The sequence below is a fragment of the Sphaeramia orbicularis genome, chromosome 19 (genome assembly GCF_902148855.1).
Source record: "Sphaeramia orbicularis chromosome 19, fSphaOr1.1, whole genome shotgun sequence".
In the NCBI taxonomy this organism is placed as follows: domain Eukaryota; kingdom Metazoa; phylum Chordata; class Actinopteri; order Kurtiformes; family Apogonidae; genus Sphaeramia; species Sphaeramia orbicularis.
In genome coordinates, this window is record NC_043975.1 from 29,584,365 (window position 1) to 29,594,848 (window position 10,484).

General features: G+C 36.3%; 1 protein-coding gene across 1 annotated transcript in view; it reads right to left on the reverse strand.

Moving 5' to 3' along the window:
* gfra1b (gdnf family receptor alpha 1b) overlaps window positions 1–9,589 on the reverse strand; it is a 107,523-nt gene extending 97,934 nt beyond the window's left edge. The window contains exons 1-3 of the mRNA XM_030163223.1: window positions 8,668–9,589; window positions 7,518–7,826; window positions 3,874–3,957 (exon numbers count right to left, since the gene is read on the reverse strand). Of these exons, the coding sequence (XP_030019083.1) occupies window positions 3,874–3,957; window positions 7,518–7,826; window positions 8,668–8,707 (433 nt within the window). The 5' untranslated portion in view covers window positions 8,708–9,589. The remainder of the gene's footprint in view (window positions 1–3,873; window positions 3,958–7,517; window positions 7,827–8,667) is intronic.
* Window positions 9,590–10,484: the final 895 nt, after the last annotated feature.

A 10,484-nucleotide genomic window follows, 5' to 3' on the forward strand; every position in this document is an offset into this window, starting at 1 on the left:
TTCATCCCTTGGCTGAGGGGTATTGTAATGGTTATCATTTTGTTCTCTGTCTTTTTTTTTCTTCCGCATATTTTCATTTCTAAATCTGTCATGTTTTAGTTTTTTCTTTTGTTCGTCTGTCTGTCCATTCAACGACATAATCGCATTATTTGAAGAATGCATTGAGATATCTGCACCAAATTTTTTTACAGTGGATACATCTTGACATGGAGCAGAAGCCTATGCAAAGTCACACACACCTCTTGAAGGATAATGGCTCTAATGTATGTGTGTATATATATATATGTGTGTGATGTCATATATGAAGTTGTAAAGCCATGGTGTTTACATTTCAGTTTTTACTCCTTGGCCGAGGGGTATTGTAATTGTTATCGTTTTGTCGTCTGTTCCTTTGTCTTTTTTCCCCAGCATATTTTCATTTTTAAATCTGCCATGTTTTTGTTTTGTTTTGTTTTTTTGTCCGTCTGTCTGTCCATTCAATGATATAATCGCATTATCTGAAGAATGCATTGTGATATCTGCACCAAATTTTTTACAGTGGATACATCTTGGCATGGAGCAGAAGCCTATTCGAAGTCACACACACCTCTTGATGGATAATGGCTCTAATGTATGTGTGTGTGTGTGTATACATATATGTATATATATATATATATATATATATATATATATATATATATATATATATGTGTGTGTGTGTGTGTCTATATATGTGTGTGTGTGTGTGATGTCATATATGAGGTTTCATGGTGTCATTTAAAGCCATGATATTTACATTTCAGTTTTTACTCCTTGGCCGAGGGCTACTGTTATCGTTAATGTTTTGTTGTCTGTCCGTCCGTTTGTTGTGGGTTTTTTTTTTTCTCAGCATATTTTCATTTCTAAATCTGCCATGTTTTTTTTTGGTTTGTTTTTTTGGTCCGTCTGTCTGTCCATTCAACGACATAATCGCATTATTTGAAGAATGCATTGCGATATCTGTACCAAATTTTTTACAGTGGATACATCTTGACATGGAGCAGAAGCCTATGCAAAGTCACACACACCTCTTGAAGGATAATGGCTCTAATGTATGTGTGTATATATATATATATATATATATATATATATATATATATATATATATGTGTGTGTGTGTGTGTGTGTGATGTCATATATTAAGTTTTAAAGCCATGGTGTTTACATTTCAGTTTTTACCCCGTGGCTGAGGGGTATTGTAATTGTTATCGTTTTGTCGTCTGTCCCTTTGTCTTTTTTTCCCAGCATATTTTAATTTCTAAATCTGCCATGTTTTTGTTTTGTTTTGTTTTTTTGTCCGTCTGTCTGTCCATTCAATGATATAATCGCATTATCTGAAGAATGCATTGCGATATCTGCACCAAATTTTTTACAGTGGATACATCTTGGCATGGAGCAGAAGAATATTGAAGGTCACACACACACCTCTTGATGGATAATGGCTCTAATGTATGTGTGTATATGTGTGTGTGATGTCATATATGAAGTTTCACAACATTTATTGTTTTGTTGTCTGTCCCTCTGTCTGTCTTTTTTTTTCAGCATATATTCATTTCTAAATCTGCCATTTTTTCTTTTTGTTTTTTGTTTCCGTCTGTCTGTCCATTCAATGACATAATCGCATTATCTGAAGAATGCATTGCGATATCTGCACCAAATTTTTTACAGTGGATACATCTTTGCATGGAGCAGAAGCCTATGCAAAGTCACACACACCTCTTGAAGGATAATGGCTCTAATGTGTGTGTGTGTGATGTCATATATGAAGTTTCATGCCATCTGTCCCTCTGTCTGTCTTTTTTTTTTTCCAGCATATTTTCATTTCTAAATCTGCCATGTTTTTTTTTGTTTTTTTTGTCCGTCTGTCTGTCCATTCAACGACATAATCGCATTATCTGAAGAATGCATTGTGATATCTGCACCAAATTTTCTGCATGGAGCAGAAGCCTATTGAAAATAGGTGACCTTGACCTACTTTTTCAAGGTCAAATGGCCTTGTGGGGTTATAATATGAGTACTTTCACATACAGTCATGGAAAAAAAATTATTAGACCGTCAAAAAGTCATCAAAAACAATAGTTATGCAATCAAGTACTAACTCTTGTGTGTATCATGTGACTAAAACAGACAGAAAAGAAAACATGGAATGCCTAAAAGCACTGTTTTTGATAATTCAATGCCATGTAAGAACTGAAGTGATTTTGGTTATTATCAAGAAAACATGGAAAATAGTTAGATATCAGCTCTGAAATTAAACTCTTATGAGCTATTTTTGTTTTTATCATTATATTTGTCCTTTAAGTTGCATTAAACTGAACAAGAAATTGAAGAAAACAAGGGTGGTCTAATAATTTTTCCACAATTATAAATATGTATGTAATAAGTTTAACACAAAGACAGTCTAATCTAAATTATAATGCAGTAACTTTCAACAGAATCTTACACTATATTTGGCGGAGGCAAGCCCGGATTAACCATATGGGCAACTGGGCAATTGCCCAGGGGCCCGCGACCTCTGAAGGGCCCTGGGTAGCTCGGGCATAACGAAAATATCTGGTTATCTTTTGCTTATAAATGAAACTGTCCGCTGCCCGGAGCCATTGCACTGCACAGAAACCCTGCTCCTGCTGTCTGTGACCGTGAGCTGAGACCCTCTCCTCATTGGTCAGTCCAAAAAGCGAATCAGCAGTGACGCAAATCAACGTGCGTGCACTGAGCGGGATGTGAGACGTCAAGAACTACGCGACATACGCGAATCAAAACATTGCAAACATGGAGAAGCAGCTAAGTGGGAGCGCCGAACGAAAATTAAAAAAGGAGAGGGACATTAAAAAAGCTGAAAATTTAAACATTGCACTTACTTTAACTCTCTTGTTGAATTCTGAGGTGACAAGGGGATTTCTGCTTAAAATTCGTATCTGATTCTATCAGATTATGTTTGTGTTTTGTCTGTGGGCTTTTTCTGACGATTCAATACATTTGTGTTGGCAAAAAGTGTTCTTAAATAAATACTGGATACTTTGGAAATGGTTTCTTATTTATTTTTTGTGAAAATGGAGGACACTTCCCTCTCTTTCTAATGTAGTGGATCAATTTTAGATTATACTGATGCTAATGTGTTTTGTTTTCATATCATCATATGCAAGTGAGTGGCCTTGACAAGAGGCTATAGTGGTGCACTTGTAGTTCTACAAGTATTTACACATTTGTACATCAAAATGCATTGGATGATAGTTAGATATTGAAGTATGGGGTATATTTACATATATTCCTGGAACTTATTCTGTATTTTGTCAGATTATAGGGATCCTGGAGTTGTGATGATGGGGCCCTTGAATATTGTTGCCCAGGGTACAATGAAGCGTTAGTCTGGCCCTGGGCGGAGGGGTTTTGTTTTTAACCCAGGCATTCATCCCTACAGCGACCTCACGCAACTCAATCCCCACAAACAACACCGAAGCTCCTCTAAAAAGCATGATTAATCCAGAACTACCTCATAAATGCTACTTCCAGCTTTACTGTGACAGTGGAAAAACATGCAGACCTCTCATCATCAACGCTCTGAGTGCTAAAAGTGAAATATACTAAATTACTGTGCTTTTTGTGTATGCTGGGTCACAGTGGCAGAGAGGAGCTTTTGTTATGGATAATGGGCGTTGAAAGCTGCAGCCTGAAACCAGACAGCGATAGAAAAGAGTGGTTGTCAAATGGTGACAGATTTGGAGTGGCGATGTAGTGATTTAAGCTGGGTTTAAAGCGTAACAGAAAAATAATGGTTGTGTATTCAGCGGCTTAACTACCAACAATGTCTAAACTTAAACCTGGAATGTCATAGATGTAAAAGCGACGTCTTACCGGCGATGATGGGAGCGAGGCGGAAGATGTCTGAAAGTCTGCTGTTGACTGGTTCATAGGGAGAGTATTCCAGCAAATCATTACCTACGTGAAAAAAAAAAAAAAAAGTGAACAGTGTGTGCTTAACAGTGCATGCTAATTGGATGTTATGTGTCTGATACACTTGAAACAACATTAAACAGGTAAAGTCAATTAAATGCAAAAACACTGAGTGCTCAGTTTGGAATTAATGATATCTAATAACAGGTTCCACTGAGGATTTTTATTTATTTATTTATTTTTTATTTTTTATTTTTTTTTTATATTAAGAGACGTAAACAGGATAAATTTGTTTTCTGACCAGCAATGGAAGAAATGTAGGCGAGATTTATTACAAGGTTGACCTTAGTGTTAAAAGAGCCGGATCTGTCTCTACATTAGCCTTGAGGCTCTTGGATGAAAGAAAAGGAAACTTTAGACACTTCAGTTCACAGGAGGAATAATAGGAGTTTGCTTTTAGAAGGGTTTTTATGAATTAAATGACTATATGTAGGCTATATAATGTAAAATATAGCTCCACGTTGACTTAAAAAATGAGGTCATTAGAATTAACCCTTTCATGCATAGGTGGTCACTCCAGTGGACAGTTATTCTACAGCTGTTCTCTTGTATATTCATGGATTTTGTTGTTTTAGTTCTATATTACCCAACACAGTGGGCGCTTAAATGCATCATCCCATACACTGCAATTCATACTATTAATGTAACTTTGCTGTTCTTAATAAACCTGATCTAGAGTAACATGTTTAAGTGTAAATCAAGTACTTGTAATTAACAGGTTTTTTTTTTTTGCATATTATCTCCATGAAGTGAGTCATGACTGGTATTAGTATGTTAAAATGTGAGAAAACTTCATATTAATAGCATTAAAAAATGTCTGGTAAAGGTTCATACTGTCTTCCACATATACACTGAACAAAAATATAAACGCACCACTTTTGTTTTTGCTCCCATTTTTCATGAGCTGAACTCAAAGATCTAAAACTTTTTCTATGTACACAAAAGGCCGATTTCTCTCAAATATTGTTCATAAATTTGTCTAAATCTGTGTTAGTGAGCACTTCTCCTTTGTCCTTTGCTGAGATAATCCATCCACCTCACAGGTGTGGCATATCAAGATGCTGATTAGACAGCAGGATTATTGCACAGGTGTGACTTAGGCTGGCCACAATAAAAGGCCACTCTAAAATGTGCACTTTTACTGTATTGGGTGGTCCAGGGGGGGTCAGAAAACCAGTCAGTATTTGGTGTGACCACCATTTTCCTCGCACAGTCAAAACTTGTGACATCTGTGGTATTGTGCTGTGTGATAAAACTGCACATTTTGGAGTGGCCTTTTATTGTGGCCAGCCTAAGGCACACCTGTGCAAAAATCCTGCTGTCTAATCAGCATCTTGATATGCCACACCTGTGAGGTGGATGGATTATCTCAGCAAAGAAGAAGTGTTCACTAACACAAATTTAGACAGACTTGTGAACAATATTTGAGAGAAATAAACCTTGTGTGTACACAGAAAAAGTTTTAGATCTTTGAGTTCAGCTCATGAAAAATGGGAGCAAAAACAAAAGTGGTGCATTTATATTTTTGTTCAGTGTAATTATTGTAGGTAATTCATTTATCAGACAAACTAGTAAAGCAAGTAAACAACTACCCCTGTCTGAGAAATTAATTACCTATAATAAGCATTAAAAATGTTTTTACTTCATAGTTTTCACACAGTATATCAGTAAATACATGTTTCTTTGCTTCAAAAATGAAATGCATGGTGTCCAGCTGAGTGCACATTTTTGCAGCTCCCTGAAAAATAGGTTCATAAGAAAATTTTCTTTAGGCATGTGTTTTTTTCATGCCAAAAGAGGAATAAAAATTGACCCTTGATTAAGGGTCTCATAATTCATGCATGAAAGGGTTAAAGCAGAATATATCGCAATTTTTACACTTACAGTTAAAGTAGATTTTAAAAAAGACACTTCACTTGCTTCCACTAATAAACAGATATAGATCTCCACATCTAGCTCATAATGATGATGGATACTTCTACTCAGGGGTGATTCTAGGATCAGAGGTTCAGGGGGGCTGAGCACCCAGAGCACTGCCCGGACAGGCAAGAGAAATTACAGTTTTGTACATTTGAACGCTATTTCGGACCATCGTTCCTACATTTGTGAAAGAAAAGCATAACATTTTTTGGGGTATGAGAAACTCTGCACTCTCAAAAACAGAGGTACCAGCTTGTACTTAAAAGGGTACAAATGCTTGTCACTGAGAGACATTTCTGTACCCTTTCGAAATGGTCCATTTTTGTACCTTAAGTACTTTACATAGAAAGAGAACTCTCGTATAGTTGATAATGCCATGATGTTTAAAGTTTGAACCGGTGGCCTAATTGAGAAAAAAAAACGGCATAGGCAAGCTACGACATCAAGACATGGAGGTGTGAATGAAAACTTGATAAAACAGAGATTATGGCAATAGTCAGAGGTTCTAATAAGATAAATAAATTATTAGGCTATTATCATTGAGCTAATTGGGCTATTAAATTAAAACACACATTATTATTAAATATAATATAGGGTAATTACAGTATGATATATAATAAATAATGTGCTAAGCCTAATGTTTTAACTATAATTAGTCCTACTGTTAAATTAAGCCTATTCTCATGGACTACACACATTTTTTAATAATGCTGCAGGGTACCTTATAGTACACATTTGTACTTTACAGAACTTTGAACCCTTTTTCATAGTCTAAAGGTGCAATTCTGACCTCCTAAAGACCAATATTGTACTTTTGAGAGAACATTCTTAAAAAAATGTACTTATAGGTACATAAATGTTCTGATCTCGTACCTCTGTTTTTGAGTGTGTGACTAAACCATCAAATCTGATAAAATCTGATAAACTAATATATATATGTGGAATAACACTTTATCATATACCGTCAAAACATCAGCAAACCAGCACTTTTGTCATTTGTTTTCCAATTAATCTGATTAAAATACATAACATTTAACACATTTAATCTGAGGCAGATCATTTCTAATAAACTGAAGACCAGTGTATATGTTCAGTGTCTCTCTGCTCCCCTCTCTCTCTCTCTTTGTGCTTTAACCAAAAGGCAAATAACCAAATAATGTGTTTTTTTTTTTTTTTTATCTAATAAGAAATATAAACTGGTTCATTTATCCAACTGACAACATCATTGTAATAGAATATTTGGTCGCTGTGGAAAATGAGGTTACACGAGTTGATCTTACACTCTTACCTGAATCTGGCTCTTTAAAAAAAACAACAAAAAAACACACAAAAAAACAATCGCATGTTCCTGTCTGCACACACACACATACACACACACACTAGGAGTTAATATTCATCCAGTCAGCATGTTAAAAATGGACATAAAGTAAACCAAAAAAAAAGAAAAATTTCAACAACTTTAAAATATTTTAGTGGTTCTGGGAATCAATTTAGGACCCCCATAAATTGGCTAAAAACACCCATGCTTATACTTTTCTTTTCTCAGTATAGACAAGTAACAGTAGACAAAAAAAGAACGTCATTAGCCTTGATGATGGATCATGTTTGTCTAAATCCTTTCATACCCTGTAAGCTCTCAAATATGCTCCAGAAGATCCGGAGGCAGTTCTTCTCCTTCTTCATGCCTCTTCTACACCTGCATCTGTACAGGGGGCTCTGCTTCATGGCTTCTATGGCGCTGCGGCATTCCCCCTGAGCCTCTGGACCGGTGACCGCACTGAAGTTACTCTCCCTCCCCGCCACGCACTGCCTCATAGTCCGGTACTTGGTGCTGCAGCTGTACTCTTTCAGACATTGCTCACTGGCCTTTACGCAGTCCAGGTGGACGGACCGGGAGGGTGAGCCGCTGTCCCCCTTCAAGGTGAACACTACATCTGTGAGTTAGAACACACAACAGGAAGCTGAACTTATGGGATTAACATAAAATAATATTGATCATTCATTACAGGCTATATGATTTATAGACGGTGCGTATTTGTGCCAAATTACGCAGTGAGACGCATTACGCAGAAGACCCTGGATTATTATCAGTCCCAGATAGCAAAATCATTATGACTTAAATCTGGCCCAAAACTGGCATGCCATTTTGGTAAAAGTTTGGGTGGATGTATGGGCCCTAAAAATAGGCAAGCCAGAATCAAAACAGAAGGAAGTCCAAATTCACCCAAAACTAATTGTCCAAAATATAGCTATAATTGTCTCAGAAAAGCCTCAAATCCACATAATCCAGCCAAAAAGTAGCCAAAACTGACCCAAAATTTGTGTTGATCATGCTTTTAAAATGTTTTCTTCTGGGTAGAAATTCCTGCTCTTTGCGCAGTGTTTTGGCTTTACTGAAATATACCAAAACACAACCAAAACACATCCATATATGGAATAAGATGTTGCTGCTCTTTAGTCAAACATGCCATACCATCCCTATACTTGATCCCACACTTTGCCCAGACGTATACCATAACTCAGCCATATACTGCTGGTGGCTCCATATCTATTATAGATAACCTTAATCATACCACAGTTAAGCCTAAAGGTTTTCATAATGCCAAAAAATGCCAAATGTATGCCATAATACTGCTAAAATATTTGCAATCTGGGGTGTCTATATGAGCAAAAAAACCCAAAAACAAATCAATTCTATTTTACTTTTTTCTAATCACTTTATATTTAGATTAATTGCAAAAACATATGAATTCAACAGATGAATGCGTCACTTACCAGGGAAAGACAATATAATGACAAAAGTTGTAAAAAACATTGTGATAAACGTTTACAGGGAATGAAATAAAATGTCAAGAGAACTTGTCACAGAGATCCGTTTCCCTTCGGTTTGCACATCATGTGGGTTCAAATGCTGGTAATGCATCCTGTGGATCCGTTTGTGCGCATCCCAGTTGTCGATCAGAGCGCAACGCGGACGCTTAATAAAACCACATCGTCCAAAAATGTCGGAGTTTGTCCAAAAAAAGTCAGACGCACAAAAACGCACCGATCACGCACCATTTCCACATCACTTTGCCTCCATCGGATCGTGTGTTTTTACTGTTTTCCTCCTCACACACACAGCGTGGATATGCGTCTGATCCCGGTGCGTCTGGAAACCAAAGTTTGCGCACTGACCGACAGGAGTAAGCGGAGAAAAAAAAAAAAAAAAAAAAAGACGCGCTTGATTTAAGTTAAATGTCCTTCACTGTTCTGTTAGGGATGGATGAGGGGTTTATTTTATACATCCAAAAAAAAAAAAAAAAAAACCCTCGACAAATAAATCCCGTTTGTGGTGGTAAGACAAAACAAAGGCGTTTGATCCGTAACCGGACTGTTCTCCTCTCACATAAAGAACCCGGAGCCTCTGGATGAGATGCGTGAGGGTATGACGTCATGCGGCGGTGCGCACAATAACCTTAATGATCCCATAGACTAGCATTAAAAAAAAAAAAAAAAAAAAAAAAGCCCACTCATTTCCATTTAACTATTATAAGAGTCGAGACAAATTAATGGCCAGAGGCAAACAGGTTACATCTGTAAAAACATTTCAGCTGCACATATTTAATGAGTTTAAAGACAACATTCTTAAGAGCTCATTACACATGTGTGTAACCTGCAGGCCTGCACCACCAGCACAGATTTAGTCTCAAATTGAACTGCTAAACTGATTCTATTTCTGAATCCTCTCTCAAGGCCATTGAAGTCACTATTAGTCTTCACACCTCCTTTTTTTTTTTTTTCTCACTAAACACACTTTAACCTGAAGGAGGAGGAGGAGGAGGAAAGGGGGGAGGGTCCTACACCAGTTTAGGGTTGGATGGATAAAAGCATTAGAGCCACACACTGTAAAAAAAAAAAAAAAAAAAAAAAAAAGGGTTTTTGGTGTTGGTAAATTACGGTGGCCCAGAGGTGCAATAGTCCAAAAAATTATCCAGTATAAGAAAAAAAGAGAACAGCCTAAAAAATTTTCCATCATAAGAAAAAAAAAACAGAACAGCCCCCAAAAATTATCCACTATAAGAAAAAAAAAGAGAACAGCCTAAAAAATTTTCCATCATAAGAAAAAAAACAAAACAGAACAGCCCCCAAAAATTATCCACTATAACAACAAAAAGAGAACAGCCTAAAAAATTTTCTACTATGAGAAAAAAAAAGAGAACAGCCCCCCAAAATTATCCACTATAAGAAAAAAAAGAGAACAGCCCCAGAAAATTATCCACTATAAGAAAAAAAAGAGAACAGCCTAAAAAATTTTCCACTATAAGAAAAAAAAAGAGAACAGCCCCAAAAAATTATCCACTATAAGAAAAAAAATCAGAACAGCCCCCAAAAATAATCCACTATAAGAAAAAAAAGAGAACAGCCTAAAAAAATTTCCTTCATAAGAGAAAAAACAGAGCAGCCCCCAAAAATTATCCACTATAACAAAAAGAAGAGAACAGCCTAAAACATTTTCCACTATAAGAAAAAAAAGAGAACAGCCCCCAAAAATTATCCACTATAAGAAAAAAAAAGACAACAGCCCAAAAAATTACCCAAAATAATGAAAA